This window comes from Cornus florida, unplaced genomic scaffold, assembly GCF_030987335.1.
Source record: "Cornus florida cultivar Cherokee Brave unplaced genomic scaffold, ASM3098733v1 CherokeeBrave_3.0.0_Hap2_Chr05, whole genome shotgun sequence".
In the NCBI taxonomy this organism is placed as follows: Eukaryota; Viridiplantae; Streptophyta; class Magnoliopsida; order Cornales; family Cornaceae; genus Cornus; species Cornus florida.
Window position 1 is genome coordinate 117,621,705 of NW_026775575.1, and position 20,246 is coordinate 117,641,950.

Genomic DNA, 20,246 nt, shown 5'->3' on the forward strand with positions numbered 1-20,246 from the left:
TCGGTTTCTCTATCACTGCTCTTTTTCTATTTCGTAGAACAATATAGGTTTTGGTGGTGTTCGATTTGGTTGTTGAGAAAATTAAAGAAAATCAAATGTTGAAGTTTTGTGTATTATCAAATTTTCTCTTTTACAATTGGAACCCAAAAAACAGCGAAATCTGAACTTGAACTTGATTGTGCCTCATTCGACCGTTTCATATATATTTTTGGTTAGTTTATTCATTATTGGTTGGGAATGCCAAAACGTATAGACCATGATATTCAATTTTTTTGTAATTTATATTTCTCTTTTTTATCTAAGCATGACGCTGTCTTGTAAATTATGCATATTTCTATTGAACTGATCTCCTGACATTTAATATATATATATATTTCAATAATTAATGGTCAAAAAAAAGCCTAATAAGCAGCATTTAACTTGTTATTTAACTGTGAATTTTAGACAATGACTCCAGATGCTTTTACGGATCCATTTACAATTAAAGCTACCTCCAATATGCAACACTGCTTCATTGATAGACAAGTAAAAGAGGATGATATTTAGCCAATCATAGTTTTGAAGACCTGGAGAAACTAGGTTTCATCAACGTTTGTTTAACTTTTGTTCGGCTTTTGCATTAACTTGGCGTTCTTATGCTCAATTAAGAATTATGGTGTATGAATTGTTCTCCATCTGAAATATGAGCTTGTGGGTGCATTTGGCGGTACCAAACTATTTAATGTCATTTCAACTTTCACTTGTTGCTTTTAAGACATGTCAGGGTCGTCGCTGGCCCTTGGGCCTCAAATTTTGAGGCCCATAAGGAATGGACGGGACAAAAACCAAAAAAAAAAAAAAAAAAAAAAAAACAGAGAGAGAGGGGGGGGGGGGGGGGGGAGTTAGCGTGAGGGCAAGTCTCAAATTTTAGAGGGAGCAAAAAAAAACAGAAAAAAAAAAAAAAGAGAGAGAGAATCTGCTTCGACACTCCGCACGACGCAGCCTCCGCTATCGCCTCAGGCTCAGGTCACCGTGACAGGGTATGTTCATCCTCTCTCTCTCTTCTCTCTCCTTTTGCATGAATCGATCTTTTTGTTTTCCTCTCCCTAGGTCCACTCCAGTCTCATAATAGCAGCAACCATACCCCTTTTCCTCATTATTTTTTTGCATTTTCACATTCAATTCTACGAAAATTAAGGATCCCTTCTAGTGGGTTGAGGACCTGAGGTAATAATTAACTTTTTCGATCTCTAAATTATGCTCATACTTAAAAGTGCCAAATTAAGGGTTTTTTTTAATTAAAAAAAAATTATTTTATTTTTATATGAAGATACATGCCACCATTATTGATGTTATTTGAAGTTGGCTCAGCTAGAATTTGAGTTAATAATGCTGTCAAAGCACTTGCCATCAGAATGTACAAACACATGGAAATCAAGAGCAAGCTTTAACAAAACAATTGTTAATGGTTTTTTCTATTAATTTGCACAGGTCTTCTGTAGCAATGATCAATCAATCACTGCTACTAAAGTTGATTCCTCATCCTGAAATCAAGAAAGGGGTAATTGGTTCCCAAAAAACACACACAAAGCTCCATTGAAAACTCCAGCCAGGAGATCATTCGACCAAACTGCTTGATTTTAGATTTTTTTAGTATTATATTTATTGTACGATCGGCAATGCTTAGTTATTATTGTTTCCGTTTGATTCTCCATCCGTTTTATGTTAATTGTGATCTTCTTTCACATGCTAACAGGACACTCTCCTGAGGATCTCGTGAGTTTATTTGCCTTGAACATTTACTTTGATATAAAGTTGAATTTTGATTTTTGTGACTAGTTGTGTTGAATATTTCCTTTTAATTTTTTTGATGTAAACTGGATCATACTCCTTTTAAAGCACCAAGACCGGGTGTTCTTTTGTGTGTATATTTTATGTTCTTATCATCTCATATTAATGAAAATTCCGCATTCTTATAAATTTTTTGTACCTGTGAAAATTTCGCACAGTTACCTCTCTTGTGCACACTGCATAGGCGCACAATTATTTATTGGTGGCGATAGGTTTATAGTTATAAGTTAGTTGTCTTATGCAAACTGCCCAGGTGCACAATTATTTGTTGGTGGTGATAAATTTATAGTTATTAATTAGTTGTCTTATGCATAATACACAAGCGCACAATTATATTAGCTATAGAATTTGAAAAAATCGTGTGAAAATTCCGCACTCTTATAATTTTTTTTGTGCGTGTGAAACTTAAGGGCCTCACATTTGAAAGTTCGCCTAGGGCCTCTCAAAATATTTGAAATCTCAGGGCCGGCCCTTAGACATGTTTGAATCTTTTGCAGATTTCTTACTTGCTTCATGCACTGAAGATTGGCAACTACAAAAATGGCTTTGGTTGATGTGATCAAATGTTGCCTTGATTCTGTCAGACAAGTAAGCCTTTTTTTTTTTTTTTTTTTTTCTTTTTCTTAAGGGGAAATATACTGGATTTCCATTGTATCTGTTTGCTTATATGCTTCCTTCAATTCTTTGTTGCCGATGATTCTGTTCTTATTTAAAATTTGAATTTGGAATATGCTGCTCAGAGCTTTATGTGGTGATAGTGGCTTGGAATTATCTTCATGCATTTTGTTATAACTCTTCTTAAAATTTCACTTTGTGTTGTTCAGATATCAGAGCATGTTGAAGGTTCCATTATATACCTAGATGCTGGATGTACCGAAAGTTTCCAATTAATTGGGGCGTTCCCTTTGTTACTTGAACTTGGAGTACGTGCTGTTTGCAGCTTGGAAAACATGTCTTCTTTTGATACGGTGAGAACAGTTTGATTGTGTTGTTATCTTGTTAATAAATTAAGGTTCCCTCTTCTTTCCCCAACCTTAACCCAGCTCCTAAAATTTCATTTGGTTTTTAAAGTTTAAGCTGTTTGCTATAGTAAAGCTAGAATCAGAAGTGGTAGCATTCAGACGACATTCATAATATATCATTTTGTGCTTAGAATGTTTTTATGATTTTCGTTATGTATTGATAATGTAGTCTCAAGCGTGCCTTGATTTGCTTGTAACTTTCTTTATGATCTCTTTCTCCAGGTCATTGATTGGAATTCAAAATTTGATCCAGCTAGGAAGATTGTGGTCATTACATCATGTTTTCTAAGTGATGCCCACCGGTATATATTACGTTGCCTGAGTACGCATCAAAGTGTTTTCCGTTGCATTATATTTACGTCTATCTCTGAGGTACTTCTTTGGCATTATTGATTTTGGTTGTCTGAGTTCATTAATCCCCCTTTTTTTGTTTTTTAGCAATTCATTCTTTATGTGTTCATTACATATTCGTCCACATTCTTTTTATAGGTTTTTTATTTTATTTTTCAATCTGGCATTTTTATGAAGAGATTTCTGATTTTAAGTCCTCCAATTTTTTTTATTTAATATTTTCTTCAGTCCATGAATTTATTTGACAAATATGTTCTCCTTAGTTATCCTTTCCAAGCTAAGCATCTTATATATTAGTTGGGTTGCTAAACTCTGTTGATCTCCCTTTGGAAATGAATTTTTAGTGTGTTGTCCAGAAAAAAATAGCTGATTTGTATTTTTTTCACTTGATCCATAAATCGAGATCTTTGTTTTAATTGGTATTGAATTCTTGAGAAGGAATGAATGCTGAAAGCCTGGTGATCTCCCTTGGAGAAAGTGTTTCGGCTCTAGATTATCTGCCACTATTATAATTAGCAAATATGTATTGGGTGCAATGAAAACAAAACTGGCTGCCAACTCTGAGAATGCGGATCCGAGTTTGAAAGCAGGGGGCATAAGCCGCATAAGCTTAGAATATGTTAATAATTGTAACAGTGTGAAAGGTTACCTAAATATTTTGTGATTTATCTACTCTCATTTTTGTTGATTGTGTATCTTCTTCAAAATCTTACCAATTATCATACAATTACAGGCAGCTCACTCAGCATATCCTGATTCGCCTTTAGGACCAGATGCTTTTCATGAATATGAATCCTTGCTTGTCCAAGATTATGAGGAGCTCTTGAAGAGAGGTGATATGAGATCTAGACAGTCCGGAGAAAGCCACTTTGAGGAAAATTTGACCCTGGAAGGTGAAGGATGGTCACGACTCACTTCTAGTGAAGAAGACATGTCTCGTTTTAAAGCTAATTCAAGTGCAGTAGATTCTTACGAAGATGATACCGTAAGCCATGCAGAAGATATAGGACAAAAATTGGTTGTTTCTGTCCATCACTTCCCTTTGATTTTGTGTCCCTTTTCACCAAAAGTGTTTGTATTACCTTCAGAGGGATCAGTTGCTGGGGCATACTTATCAGCTCTACAAGAGGATTCCCTTAGCCCTGGGTTGCCTCCGTTAAGTACTGGATTGCCTTCAGATGGTGATGACATTGTTCCTGGGGCGATTCTCACAGCACAGTTTCTGTATCATCTGGCTGCGAAGGTAATTGGTGTTATTCATGGTTGAACCTGAGCATGTTCTCTCAGTGCCATGTTCCAGATCTTTTCTATTTGTTTCCTTTTTAACCAATGGTAAGAACCAAACCTCCAGCTTCAATGCTCTTTTTTGGTGTAATGCCAGCAATTAACCGCTGTGCTACAACTTTGGCATTTTCTATTCATAATCTTTTTTCTTTTACATTCATTTTTGTTCTCTGAAGTGGTATATTTCTATGCAATATACCCTTGCAATAAAATTGCTATGGACTGAATACTGTGGAAGTTGAATTGACCAAAATCATGTGTTGGTATTCTCTACTTTGAGGTATGAAATGCATCAAATGAGAAAAATATCCGTGAATCATCCCCCGTAATATTGCCTAATCCTGTTGGGAATTGAAACACGTTTCAATATTAAGGACGGGTGAGGGTGTGCCATTATGCTCTTAATGAAACTGTATTATTATTGTTTCTCCAATATCAGGAGCACCGTAATGAGTATCAAACAAATAACTGATGAATGACCTTTTGAAAACATTGGATATGTGGAATTATATCGTTCGTAAGGAAGAGGTGCCCTTATATATCCTCCTTGTTTTTCCTTTATTAGTGTGATATTTTATCTGTTTATGCTGATTACTTTTGTCAACCCCATATCATGATATTGATCTTCTTTTTTTCAAAAACATGTAGATGGATCTGAAAATGGAAATATTTTCCCTTGGTGATATATCAAAAAGTGTTGGGAAGCTTTTGACAGACATGTCAAGTCTTTATGACGTAGGTCGTCGTAAACGATCAGCAGGGCTCTTACTTATTGACCGTACGCTTGATCTTCTTACTCCATGCTTCCATGGAGACTCGCTTGTGGACCGTATGTTTTCATCTCTTCCCCGTAGGGAACGAACATCCTCTACCCACATGAAAGGTTCACAAACTGAAATTAAACATGGCCCTGCTGGCCTACAACGTACTCCTCTTGATGTCAAAATACCACTTGCAGAACTTCTCCATGAAGAACATTCTCCTGCAGAGAATTTTGGGCTCCTAGAAAGCATTGAAGCTTTTCTACATGGGTGGAATTATCACGACTCATCTAAACGTTTGGAGTTGACTAATCTAAGTACCAAACTTCAGGGTGAAAAATCACTTCATTCTGAGAGTGAGATATTTAGTGGATCCTTTATCTCTGCTGAACATTTTCATGGAACACCATACCTGGAAGCCATACTAGATCGAAGAACAAAAGATGGTGCTATACTGGTAAAGAAGTGGCTCCAAGAAACTTTGCGTCGGGAAAATATAAACGTGAATGTGAAAATGCGTCCTGGTTTTGTTACAAAATCAGAGTTGCAAACTATGATTAAAGCGCTGGCTAAAAGCCAGTCAACTTTACTGAAAAATAAAGGAATTATTCAGCTTGCAGCAGCTACATGTCATGCCCTGGACGAATTACATTCTGCCAGATGGGATGCATTTATCAGTGCTGAGAAAATATTGAATGTAAGCGCTGAAGACACTAGCCAAAGCCTTGCTGCTCAAATCAGTGATGTTGTAAACAAAAGTTCTTTGATAGGATCACAAGCACATAGTAATGTAAAAATGGAAGCCTCAGAGGTGCTACTTTCTTTTCAAGATGCTTTACTCCTTACTGTTACTGGGTATATATTGGCGGGTGAGAATTTTCCGACATCTGGGTCTGGGGGGCCTTTTTCTTGGCAAGAGGAGCATTTCTTGAAAGAAGCTATTGTGGATGCAATTCTTGAAAATCCAGCAGCTGCAAAAATGAAGTTTCTCCATGGTCTAGCAGAAGAGCTAGAAGCCAACTTAAGCAAGATGAAATCAGAGGAAGCGAAGGAAGAGCCTTTGAATCAATTAGAAACCAATGATTTTGACGATGATCAGTGGGGTAATTGGGGTGATGAAGATGTTGATAAACATACTGATAAACAGCAAGTGTATGACAATATGCAGCTGAAGCTGGAGTTGCGTGATAGGGTGGATAACCTTTTCAAATTTCTTCACAAGTTGTCCAATTTAAAGAAGAGGAATATACCGCTGAGAGAAGGAACATTGGTGGTCGAAAGTAACTTTAATAGTGATTCGTACCCAAGTAAAGGATTGCTTTACAAACTTCTGACAAAAATTTTGCGGAAGTATGATGTACCTGGTTTGGAGTACCATTCCTCTACTGTGGGTCGAATTTTTAAAAGCGGGTTTGGGAGATTTGGCCTAGGACAGGTAGTTCTGGTCCCTTGCTTCTAATGTCTAAATTTCCTTTTATACCAATAATGTCCTGATTTTTTTCCCTCAAAACTCTACAGGCAAAACCAAGTCTTGCCGATTATGATGTTATTCTGGTCTTTGTTGTTGGTGGCATCAACAGCGTTGAGGTTAGATTTTCTTCAACTCTTGTTTCACTATTGTTTAGTGACTATATACTCTCTCTTAGAATCTGCTTTTTGATTTCAAATATCTGTTTTTCAATCCACACATGCACACTCGCATCTTTCTTCTATTTGACTTTCCCATGAAATGTTATAACATTACATTTGGCTTGATGGTGCATCGTGTAGCAGGAATTTTTTTCTTTTACAAAGTAAAAATTAAAATAACCCTCTTTTAACCTCCTATTAAAGTAGAATAAATTCTCTCTTTTGTCTGAAACATAATGAGACCTTGCCCTGTTACTGTATTCCCAGGTACGTGAAGCTCAGGAGGCATTATCTGAAAGTGGGAGACCTGATATAGAATTGATTCTTGGTGGAACAACTCTTCTGAGTCCTAACGACATGTTTGATTTACTCTTGGGGAACTCTAGTTTTATTTAGGTCAGCCAAATTTTATTTTATTTTTTAATGGAAATCACTGAAGAGAAAAAAATACAATTTGGAAAAGCCAAATTTCTTGCAATATATGTCTTAAGTTCTAAACTTGTTTTGATCAGAGTTAGTTTGTTGTCATTTAGAGGCCCTCTTGAAGGACGAAAAGGAAAGTCTCTTTGATAGATGTATCTCATGGGTGGTCTAGCCTATCTCATACAAAAATGGAAATTGAATTATGTTAAACTTACTGTGTTATTTTCTAATGTCATGTGCTCTATATGTTGCCATGTGCCCAGTATGGTGCATGATATGTCAGTTTCTCGTCTTCAAACTTATTTTAGTGAGATGCTGGCTCGCCTAAAATTTCCATCTAGTACTGCTAGTTTGCTTCTGGGAGTGATTTCAACTTCAAATGATTTGTTTACTTAATTTGATTAAGTGCTACCATTTTCAAGTTTCTTTTAGATGCTGCCTGCTGCCAGGTGGTAGGGTTTAATATGAATAAGAATGCAACTTGTGTGGAATTATTTTTTAAAATACGGAGTATAAATGATTATCGGCGACATTCATTAGCCGGATATCTCTCTCATAAATCTTATTGTATCATTAAGGGCCTTGTTGTCTAGTCATACTTTCTCGCCTTTTTAAATAGAAGGTCAATTGTTTAAGTCCTCATATTGTGTAAGTATATTTTTTACCAATGAAAAAAAATAGAGCAATGCTATTCTACCCGACTTGCTTTTCCCCGAACAAACTGACAACACGTGTCAGCTGCAGAATTGCGGCACCGTTCTTTTCCACTTTTCTTTAGTTCTCTCACTCCTTTGTCATCTCTCTCCTCTCTCTTTCCTATGGTCGGCATCAGCACCATGGAATCACCATCAAGCAAAGCAATCGGTGATGGAGATTCGTCAGGAGCAAAGAGATTGACGGAGTTGAGACATCGGCCACGGATTCGTAGCAAGTTCGGTCTCTGGTCGGAATCCGATTACGGATCCGATGATATCACAGACCCGTCCCGGTGATACCAATCACCCTTCGACGCCATCCTCACAGAGCTCATAGGTTGCAGTCAGTCACGGCCATCCTGTACTCAACGCTGATCCTTGCTCGCAGTGTTTTCTTCCTTCCTTGCCCATCGCCGGAATCGTGCACCACGCGTCTGTACGCACCAAACCCTCTCTATATCAGATTGTATCGACAACCTGCAACTTCCGATCATTTTGCCGGCGTTCTGTTCTCTGCCATCATCAGTCCTTGTCGCCGATCACCAGTCAACCCTGTCGTCGTCACGACCATCTCGTAGCTGTCCTTTATTGTCGACGTTCTCCGAGCACAACCTTGCTCGCCGCCGGCCTCGTTGAATCTTCCATGGTCATCACTTCATCATTCTACCACCATGCTGGTGGTAGTGGTAGTTGTGGGGGTTAGGGTGGTGGTGGTGGGGTGGCAGCCCCCGTCGGTAGTGGTGGTGATGCGGTGACTGCCAGTTATGGTGGTGGTGTTTTAGTCACTGGTTGTGGCGACAAGAAGTGAAAATTGTGGTGGTGGCGGGGCTTCACTAGACAAGAAGTGAAAATTGTGGTGGTGGTGGGACGTCGAAACTGTGTTTCATCCTTGGATTGTTGTTCATTCTCAAAGAGATTGGAAGGTTTTGCAGAGGGAGAGAGGCTGTGAGTAGAGCAAGAGATCAAGGAAAGTGTTGTGCGCAAATAGGTTATTGCCACGTGGTAGTCGGTTTTTTGTTGGGTATATATCTGTCGTCAAAAAAAGCATTTCTCAAAAAAATATATGTTTGTTAGAGGATTCCACAATTATTAATACACAATCAGTACGCATGCGCTTTGGGACTATGAATACTGCAAATTGTATTTGTGATTACCATGTTTGTTGAATTGTAATGATTACCATGACGTATGCATATAGCAAATTGCACTCTTAGCTTTCTTTACAAGCACATTGTATTGCTATAAATATCAGGTCATTCTGGTATTCTATGGGTACCAAAAACATAAGAGAAATAAAATTCTCTTCTCTCTCTCTCAATTTATTGTGTCCCTTCTTTCTCTATCAATTTATTATGTTCTATTATTATATTTATAATGCGTTATTAGTTCGAGCTCTAACTATCTGAGACTTAGAAAAAAAGCTCTTTTTTCCTCTTTCTATCTCAACTCTATATATCTATTTTGTGATATTAGTTTTGATAGATTGTTGAGTTTGCTTGTTTTACTGAAGAATATTGTATTGCTCACTCCAAAGGTTATTCTGAAAATGTTGGAGTTCGTGGCTCTGGACATTTCTGGCAAAAATTATTTATCTTGGATTCTGGATGCTCAGATTCATTTAGATGCTATGGGTCTTAGAATCACAATTCAAGAAAAAAATGATGTATCGTTACAAGATAAGGCAAAGGCAATGATTTTTCTTCGTCGCCATATTAGTGAAGAACTAAAAACTGAATGCCTCACTGAAAGAGATCCACTGAATTTGTGGAAAATTTTGAAAGAAAGATACGATCATCAGAAAACTGTTATCCTCCCAAAAGCTCGAGCCGATTGGCAGGAGCTGCGGTTGCAGGATTTCAAAATTGTGGCTCTATTTAAAATCAGTTATACCCTAAAATTATGTGGTGATATTGTCACTGATGAGCTCCTATTAGAAAAAAACATACATCACATTTCACGCTTCGAATGTGCTTTTACAGCAACAATAACGAGAGCGTAGATTTGAAAAATATTCAGAGCTAATATCATGTTTACTTATGGCTGAACAAAATAACGAGCTTTTATTAAGAAACCACTAGTCCCGTCCAACTGGATTGACACCGATCCCTGAAACATACATTGCCTCGCTTCGTGGACGAGGACATGGACGTAGATGTGGACGTGGGCATGGTATGAATATGACCGTGGTTGTAATGACCCGGTTTCTTTTTTCCTCCTTTTCATTTTTCGGTGATTTTCTTTTTTCGTCTTTTTCCTATTTTGTTTTTTTTCCCTATTTCATCTTTTTCCCGTTTTTCATTTTTCCTTGCATAACATCACTTGTTGTGCTCGGATTTGATTCCGATTTAGTATGTATTCATGATATTTGATTTCCATGTTATTTGTATTTTTACTTTTGTAGAAAATACATTCTAGTTGCTTACTTTTTCATAAAGGGCATGGATGCATACTTTATTATAATTATTCTTTATTTTTTGGGTTTTTGTATAATTACATAAATTAATTATTTTTCGTCTTGGGGACCATTTTGCAATTTATTTTGGAAGATATTTTCAAAAAGGACCTTTTTGCAATTTTTGAAAAATGTGACAAGTGTCACATTCTCATGGTGTCACTTGTTGGCATTGGGGTGGAGTGACTTGGAAGCATAATCTATTGACATTTGGAGGGTGGAGATTCACTCACTTGTTGGCCTAGGATTGGAGCATTTGTTGGCTTAGATGGTTGACAAGTATAGGCTTAGGATTAAGCCTAGGAAGATTGGATTTGTGACAAGTGTATGATCATAATTTAGTCTTGCATTGTGTGTGTGTGAGATGTAGTGTAAGAGCACATAGTGAATGGAGTAATACTAGATCTTCCACTCACCATTTTCACTTTATCCTCTTCATTTTCACTTCTTTCTAACAACCCTAACCTAGCCACCATTGGAGAAAAGCTTGGTTAATAACTTTAACTTCATTTTTGGCTTCCTTCCACTCACCCTAGACTTAAAACAGTGGAACACAAAAGTTTTCTCTTGCTCTCCTCTTCATTAACCCTAAACATGTTTTCCATTTTGAGTTTAGTTGCTTGGATTATAGAGATTCAATTCTCTATTAAGGTAGGGGTGGTAGTATGTTTATATTTTAAGTGTTTTAAAATCATTTGGGGTTTAATATATATTGTGTACATGCTTTTAGAATTGTAGTATTGCATACTATAGGAAATCCTTAAGATTGACTTAGGATTTAATGAATTAAGCATGTATATTGTGTATGTATCTTGAGTAGGATTATTAATGTTGTATAGAACTCTTTTTTATTTGAATTACTATACTATTGTGATGTCAATCTTACTTTCTAGTGAATTACTATTGGTAATTGTAATTATTTTAGAAACTTAATACTATAATGTGGTAATCTAGTATATGAAGCTTATTATTAAAGAATGGTTTAAATTGATAAGTTGGTGATATTGTTTTGCACATTTATCATGATGAGTACTTGTCATTTATCATGTCATTCTAGACTTGGAAGCCCTAAGACATAGATTGTGTGCGTTCAACCTACTTGTGCATGGAAGGTGATTTCGTGCATTATATAAATTATATATAAGTTGTGAACTTATTTGGTTTATTTTGGATTATCTTGGGACATTGTTGTTACAAGTGATATGGTTAGAGTTTGGCTCTACTGCGGGAGGTATGAGTTCTCCCCATTTATAGTGCGCACTTAGGGTGATATTCCCAGCGGGTTAATGCCCGAAATAACCATTTAGGTCTTGGCTTTATCCAAGATCTGATGTCCAAGTATTCCACTAATTGATTTCGCATTCTTTTTCCAAGTTGACAACCAATGTTTAATTGTGACTTGTGATTTGGTTATTGGCGAATTAATGTTGTTAAGTATATTGATATTGTTATTGTGTTATGATGGAATCATTGCATTAGCTTAAGGTGATCTCTTAGAATACCTTGAACATAGACGTTAAGTGGAATGCTCTCTTGTATTCGTCTATATTGATCTTGCAATGATATTAAAACTTTAGGGTATACGCATATGCTTCTTTCTACGAGTAACTTGATTACTCACCCTAGTGGTTTGGGTTGTTTTTCAGGTAAGGAGACTATGTTCTTGGATGCTCATTATCCTTAGAGGCTAATGAGCAATTTGGAACATTTTTGTATATTGACATACAAGTGTTTAGCATGCGTTACTTTTGGATGTTATATTTTTGCATATCATGGATGTATGGTATTTTAAAAGCTAATATGGCTTTCTTAATGTGTAATGATACTTAAGCACTTACTTTGATATTATAAGCATGTATGTAATGAGGTCAAGGGTCAAGCATGTTGCTTTTGTACTTGTATTCATTTGGTATCATACTTTCACTTAAAAATGTGTTTTAACCAACCTTAGGGTTTTAGCATATGAAATCCTTGTATTTGACATGAAAAGAGCCATGAACCATTGTTTTACATTCCATATTCATATTACACTTGTTGACATGTCCACACACTCACTTCTCCATGAAAATCAGTTTTGAACTTTCATTTTTGGTACATTACATGAGGGGATTTGAAGCATGGGTTGAACCTTTACACACTTGGCACATAGTAGGTCTTTCAGTAGGTTTTCGAGGTATTTCGGTCGACCGACACTTCATTTCGGTCGACCGATGGCTTTTAGTAACATCCATGCACAATAAACCTTCAATCAGTAGTCATTTTTACTGTTCAGTACCATTTCGGTCGACCAATGGCCTATTTCGGTCGACCGATGGTTCAATTTAGTCTACCGAACCAAAAACTCCTTAAAATCCTGATTTCAGATAAATTTTTGTCCAGTTTGGTCGACCGAAACTCTATTTCAGTCGACCTAAATAGCTTGAACATGCACAGCTTCTCTTTTGGGTTTCAACACTGAAGTTCCAACTTCAAAAGGGCATAACCCCTTCATTTCTAACCCAAATGGGGTGATTCTTGAGCCTAAACTCAAGGATTTTGAGTCATCTCTCCAATGGTACCTATGCCATTCTCAGATTCCAATCACAGTGGGAGTTATTCATGTTTTAGTGAGGTAGTATCAGTTTTCGCTTAAACCGGGAAAATGGCGTTTTGTGGGATTTTTGTCCAAAGTTCTTAGAACCTCTTGGAATGTTGTAAAATGATTAGATTAGGTTGTATTCACCTTGTTTGACTTGTTTAGAGTCAATTTTCTCCTTTCAATTGTGAATTAACCATTTTGCCCTTCATTAACGAATTTTGCCCATTTTAACTCTAATTTTCTCTTTCATTCTCCTTAAGTTCCGTGACATTATGGAATGTCACATTGCCTTAGAGATGATTTATATCTCAAAGGACTATGGTTTTATCCTTTGCTTCCGCATTTCGAATTCGTTATCGGATTAACTTTTGGGTCATCACTGACGCACCGGGTTGAAAAACATGGGTCACGACAGTGGTGGTCTAAATTGCAATGAATATGGTTGTAGTAATCGAAATGGTCATAATGACGAATATGGTCGTAGAAGAAATCATTCTTATTACCGTGAAAGTTATCAATCCTTAAATTCTAATAATCAGAGATTCATACCATATCCCAAAAAAAGGAATTATAATGAAAAAGGAAAAAGTATGGCCCAAACTTCAAAGACAGATGCAAATATTTGTTATCGGTGTGGAATGACAGGGCATTGGCAAAGTATATGTTGTACACCTAAACACTTGGCTGATCTATACCAAGCCTCACTGAAGGAAAAGGGGAAAAAGATAGAAATGAATTTCACTGATTTCAATAAGCCAGTGAATATCACAAATCTGGACATGTCAGATTTCTTTGAGGATGATGATGGAAAAATTGACCACTTGATTGGTGATGGAAATGTCCACACCAATTAAACTCTACTTTCTTTTATCATGCCATCATTAATCTGTATTTTATTGTTGTTTGTTCTTATTGTTGTGCTTGTACTGAAATTTCTTTAGTTGAATTTGAATTAAAAGTTTCTTTTACTATCCTTGTATTAAAGTTTCTATTGTCATAAAGTCTAAATATGAACTTTTCATGATATATATAGGCATGGATCTATCAAATGCATTGGTTAATGATGATGATATATGCCTTGCATACAGTGGAACAACACACATAATTCTTCGAGATAAAAAATATTTTTCCCACTTAACATTGACTAAGGGTAGTGTTAGTATAATTTCAGGTCCCACAAGTTTGATTGAAGGCTCTGGAAAAGCCAATATTGTTTTACTACATGAGACAATAATACACATTGATAAGGCCTTGTATTATATTAGATCTCGAAAAAATTTGTTGAGCTTTAAAGACTTATGTCAAAATGGGTATCACATTGAAACCACGAATGAAGAAAATGTAGAATATCTCTGCATTACTTCTAAAAAGCATGTACTTGAAAAACTTCATGTTTTCTCTTCTGGGTTATACTATACAACCATTAGGACAGTTGAATCAAATGCTGTGATACACCAAAAATCTTGTGACCCAAAACTTTTTATGCTTTGTCATGATCAACCTGGTCACCCGGGGACTACAATGATGCGTTAAATTATTGAAAATTCATATGGCCACCCACTAAAGGTTCAAAAAATCCTGTTACCAAATAATCATCTATGTATCGTCTGCTCACAAAGCAAGTTGATTATTAGACCATCCACTTCAAAAGTCATTGTTGAATCCCCCACCTTTTTATAACGAATTCACGGGGATATATGTGGGCCAATTCATCCACCTTGCGGACCATTTCATTATTTTTTGATCTTAATTGATGCCTCAACATGGTGGTCACATGTTTGTTTGTTTTCTACTCATTATGTTGCATTTACTAGACTTCTTGGTCAAATTATCAAATTGCGGGCACACTTTCCCGATTATCCAATTAAGACAATCCGTCTTGATAATACTGCTGAATTTTCTTCTCAAGCTTTTGATAACTATTGCACGTTGATTGGAATTAATGTTGAACATCCTGTTGCACACACTCATACTCAAAATGGTTTTCCAGAATCTTTTATTAAAAGACTTCAGTTAATTGGTCAACCTTTACTTATGCATACAAAATTACCTGTTTCTACTTGGGGACATGCCATATTACATGCTACATCATTAGTTCGCATAAACCCACTACTTACCATAAATTTTCACCATTATAACTTACGTTTAGACAACAGTCAAGTATCTCTCATATATGAGTTTTTGGCTGTGCCGTGTATGTTCCTATTGTACCACCATAACACATTAAAATGGGTTCTCAACGTAGACTTGGAATATACATTGGTTTTGATTCCCCTTTTATCATTAGATATCTTGAGCCTATGACAGGTGATGTATTTAAAGCGCGATTTGCCGACTGTCATTTTGATGGGGCTGTTTTCCCACCATTAGAGGGAGAAAAGAAAATTTCTGAAAGGCATAGTGAGATCACTTGGAATGCCTCAACATTATCTCATTTTGATCCTCGCACAAATCAATATGAAAAAGAAGTTCAGATGATTATTCATTTGCAAAATGTTGCAAATCAATTACCTGATGTATTTATTAATACAAAAAAATAATAAAATCACATGTACCAGCTGTAAATTTTCCAGCAAAAATTGACGTCCTTTTAGGACAATCTGTTAATGCAGCAAATGCATCTAGAATATAGCTAAAACGTGGAAGACCAGTTGGTGCAAAAGATGTTGTTCCTCGCAAAAGGAAAACACAAAGAAAAGTTGGAGTTCCTGAAGAGGCTACAAAAAGAACAATAGAAGTTATTGATAAATCTGGAATTATAGCCCTTGATGAGGCCCAGGTACCTAAAACTAATGAAATGATAAGTCTTAATGAGACAAAGACAGTAAATAATGATAATGTGGCCCTTGATGAGGCACATGCCCTTGATAAGACAATGGTACCTGAAATTGATGAGATCTCACTAAATTATGAAATAGGGTGGAATAAAAATGAAATTGTTGTGGACAACATATTCTCATATTCCATTGCTCTTAATATTGAAAATGAGGATCCGGAACCTCGAAACGTCGAAGAATGTCGACGCAGAAATGATTGACCAAAATGGAAAGAAGCAATGCAAGCAGAGCTAAGTTTATTAGCTAAACGGGCAGTATTTTGACCAGTCGTCCAAACACCCGAGGGTGTTGAGCCTGTTAGATATAAATGGGTATTTGTACGTAAACGTAATGAGAAAAATAAAATTGTGAGATACAAAGCTCGCCTTGTAGTTCAAGGTTTCTCACAGAGTCCTGGTATCGATTATGATGAAATATACTCTCCGGTAATAGATGCAAGAATTTTTAAATTCATAATACATTTGGCAGTCACAGAAAGATTGCATATACATCTAATGGACGTGGTAACGACATACTTATATGGATCATCAGATAATGATATTTACATGAAGATTCTCGACAGTTTCAAAATGCTAGAAACAAAACCACGTAGTATGTACTCAATAAAATTACAACGACCCTTGTATGGATTGAAGCAATCGGGGCGTATATGGTACAATCGCCTTAGCAAAAGAATGTCAACGCAGAAATGATTGGCCAAAATGGAAAGAAGCAATGTAAGCAGAGCTAAGTTTATTAGCCAAACGAGCAGTATTTTGACTAGTCGTCCAAACACCCGAGGGTGTTGAGCCTATTAGATACAAATGGGTATTTGTACGTAAACGTAATGAGAAAAATGAAATTATGAGATACAAAGCTCGACTTGTAGTTCAAGGTTTCTCACAGAGTCCTGGTATTGATTATGATGAAACATACTCTCCGGTAATGGATGCAAAAACTTTTAGATTCATAATACATTTGACAGTTACAGAAAGATTGCATATGCATCTAATGGACGTGGTAACGACATACTTATATGGATCACTAGTTAATGATATTTACATGAAGATTCCCGACAGTTTCAAAATGCTAGAAACAAAACCACGTAGTATGTACTCAATAAAATTACAACGATCCTTGTATGAATTGAAACAATCGGGGCGTATGTGGTACAATCGCCTCAGCGAAAGAATGTCGACGCAGAAATGATTGGCCAAAATGGAAAGAAGCAATGCAGGTAGAGCTAAGTTTATTAGCTAAATGAACAGTATTTTGACCAGTTGTACAAACACCCGAGGGTGTTGAGCCTATTATATACAAATGGGTATTTGTATGCAAACGTAATAAGAAAAATGAAATTGTGAGATACAAAACTCGACTTGTAGTTCAAGGTTTCTCACAGAGTCCTGGTATTGATTATGATGAAACATACTCTCCAGTAATGGATGCAAAAACTTTTAGATTCATAATACATTTGGCAGTCACAAAAAGATTGCATATGCATCTAATGGACGTGGTAACGACATACTTATATGGATCACTAGATAATAATATTTACATGAAGATTCCCGACGGTTTCAAAATGCTAGAAACAAAACCACGTAGTATGTACTCAATAAAATTACAATGATCCTTGTATGAATTGAAGCAATCGGGGCGTATGTGGTACAATCGCCTCAGCGAGTACTTAATAAAAAAGGGTATGTGAATAGTCATCTTTGTCCATGCATTTTTATTAACAAAACAGAATCAGGTTTTGATATTGTTGCAGTATATGTTGATGATTTAAATTTGGTGGGAACCTCTGAAGAGCTCCTAAAGATTGCCACGTATTTAAAGAAAGAATTCGAAATGAAAGATCTCAGAAAGATAACTTTTTGTCTTGGACTGCAAATTGAACATTTATCAGTAAGAATCCACATCCACCAGTCAATATATACAGAGAAAATTCTGAAGCATTTTTATATGGATAAAGCCCATCCCTTGAGCTCACCAATAGTTATCCGATCACTTAATGTTAAGAAAGATCTTTTTCGACCTCCAGAAGATGATGAGGAACTCCTTAGTCTGAAAATACCATATCTTAGTGCAATTGGTGCTCGTATGTATCTTGCAAATTGCACATGACCTGACATTGTTTTTTTAGTCAACTTATTAGCAAGACATAATTCTACACCAACCCGTAGACATTAGAATGGAGTCAAACACATATTGCGATATCTTCGTGGAATAATTGATATGGGATTATTTTATTCAAAAGAATCAAAATCCCAGTTAATTGGATATGCAGATGCCGGGTATCTCTCTAATCCACATCAAGCTCGATCATAAACAGGGTATATGTTTACTTGTGGTGGCACTACTATCTCATGGCACTCTATGAAACAGACAATGATTGTCACTTCCTCATATCATTATGAAATGCTCGCAATTCATGAGGCAAGCAGGGAATGCATTTATTTACGATCCATAATCTAACATATTAGAACAACACGTGGCCTCTCATCAACAACAAATAACCCCACAATAATATATGAAGATAATGTTGCATGCATTGCACAGATGAAAGAAGGTTATATCAAAAGTGACAGGATGAAACACATCTCACCAAAATTATTTTTCGCACATGAATGCCAAAAGAATGGTGAAATTGATATTCAGCAAATACGTTCATGTGAAAATTCAGCAGATCTGCTCACTAAGGCACTGCCAACCATAACATTCAAGAATTTGGTACACAACATTGAGATGCGACAACTTAAAGATCTTTAGAATTAACGAGGGGGAGAACTTAAAAAGGCTTTGACGTTTACTATACTCTTTTTCTTCCGCTCAGGTTTTGTCCCAATGGGTTTTCCTGACAAGGTTTTAATGAGGCAGTTGTAAACCATGCAATACTTTTTCCAGACACACAAGAATATTGTATTATTTTTCCTTCGCTCAGGTTTTGTCCCAATGAGTTTTCCTGACAAGGTTTTAACGAGACATGTTCTTAGTGTAGCATTTTGGATCCCAAGGGGGAGTGTTACAATATAGGTGGTCTCTATAATTATTAATACACAATTAATACACATGTGCATTGGGACTATGAATACTGCAAATTGCATTTGTGATTACCGTGCTTGTTGAATTGTAATGATTATTGATAAACGCTAAATATTGCATATTTGAGCCCCTAAATACGCATATGTTAAAACCTAAAGTGATATATCTATCATGTTTTATACTGATTTATATTTATTTCATGTTTTTAGGTGTTTTCCCAAAGAAGCAGTTAAAACCGGGCTTTTATGATGAAAAGAATGATAATGAAGTTTACCGCGTCGTTGTCGATCGTCCAGAACCAGCCGAGAGCTTAAATGGTGAAGTTCGGAAGAATTTAGAGTCTAAGGCTCGAGCCTTGCACCTTCAGGCTCGAGCCTGAACAAAGGATGCTCGAGGCTGACCATAGGGTGCTCGAGCCTTGACCCTTAAGCTCGAGCACAAGGCGTCGGAATTTGAAGAATTAATTTCCAAGCTCCTAGACCTCGTGCCTAACCTCAAAGATCGAGCACTAACACCTAAAGCTCGAGCCTACAGCCCCAAAGCTCGAGCCCAACACCTTGGGATCGAGCACCAACACTTCGGGCTCGAACATGGCTAAAAACTCTAAACCTTCTTTAGTATTTTGGCCATAACTTTTGACTCAGAACTGCAAATTAAGCAAACTCAGCGGCTTTGGAAAGAAGACTCGAAGCCTAATGTTTTTGTCTCTAATAGCCATCTCCAAATTCGCACTTTAAATAGGTCAAAATCGCGTTGCAAAGTCAAACAAAGTTGCTGACAGGTGATGCTCGAGCCTGAACCCAAATGCTCGAGCCTGGGACTCTAAAGCTCGAGCTTGGACGTCCTGGAAGTCGTAAATACATGCGAGAATTACCAAAAATCATATTTCCTTATTTCCTTATGGGCCCAATTGTTACTAAAAGCCGTAAAACCAATCCAAAGGGGATTGGAACTGAATTTCTCTTATAAAAGAAGAGGAGAAGGCCACAGAAAAGGGGGGATCCATCTCTTATCCATCAATTGTCTCGTATCTCTCTCTCACGGCGGCTTTTAGGGTTTTGAAGAAGAAGATCCTAAAGGAGTTTTGGCAGTTCATGGCGATGAAGACCACAACAATACAGATGATATCTTGCATCGTCATGAGTAGCTAATTCCTCTCTTAGGCCATTGATGTAGCCCAAATACGAATACTATAGTTTGATTGTTCTGTACTTTGAAACTTTAATATATTATGTATTTTGATTGCATGATTTTGAGCAATTGAGCCAACTCAACTGGTGTTTAATGAATTAATAGTTTTTGACTAGTTATTACATTGTCTTAGATATAACTGCTTATAAATTATTCTCAACCCACTCTG

The 20,246-nt window shown here is 36.5% G+C and overlaps 1 protein-coding gene across 3 annotated transcripts; it reads left to right on the forward strand.

Moving 5' to 3' along the window:
* Positions 1-878: 878 nt before the first annotated feature.
* Positions 879-7,510, forward strand: LOC132308965 (sec1 family domain-containing protein MIP3). 3 transcript variants are annotated; one of them, XM_059807282.1, is made up of 10 exons: positions 899-1,019; positions 1,471-1,540; positions 1,736-1,755; positions 2,328-2,418; positions 2,655-2,798; positions 3,075-3,224; positions 3,937-4,446; positions 5,136-6,683; positions 6,767-6,835; positions 7,145-7,510. In XM_059807282.1, exons 4-10 carry the CDS (start codon positions 2,371-2,373, stop codon positions 7,271-7,273), a joined length of 2,598 nt encoding a protein of 865 aa, XP_059663265.1. In that variant the 5' UTR covers positions 899-1,019; positions 1,471-1,540; positions 1,736-1,755; positions 2,328-2,370; the 3' UTR covers positions 7,274-7,510. The 3 variants fall into 3 exon arrangements, with proteins under 3 accessions (XP_059663263.1, XP_059663265.1, XP_059663264.1); XM_059807281.1 differs by lacking the exon at positions 1,736-1,755; XM_059807280.1 differs by lacking the exons at positions 1,471-1,540; positions 1,736-1,755 and having other exon boundaries at positions 879-1,019.
* The last annotated feature ends 12,736 nt before the right edge of the window (positions 7,511-20,246 follow it).

Excerpts from the sequence above, each read along its gene's own strand:
- LOC132308965 (XM_059807280.1), top strand. The coding sequence starts at position 2,371 with ATGGCTTTGGTTGATGTGATCAAATGTTGCCTTGATTCTGTCAGACAA. Across the intron at positions 6,684-6,766 it reads GGAGATTTGGCCTAGGACAG|GCAAAACCAAGTCTTGCCGA; the intron begins GTAGTTCTGGTC and ends AAAACTCTACAG. Across the intron at positions 6,836-7,144 it reads GTGGCATCAACAGCGTTGAG|GTACGTGAAGCTCAGGAGGC; the intron begins GTTAGATTTTCT and ends CTGTATTCCCAG.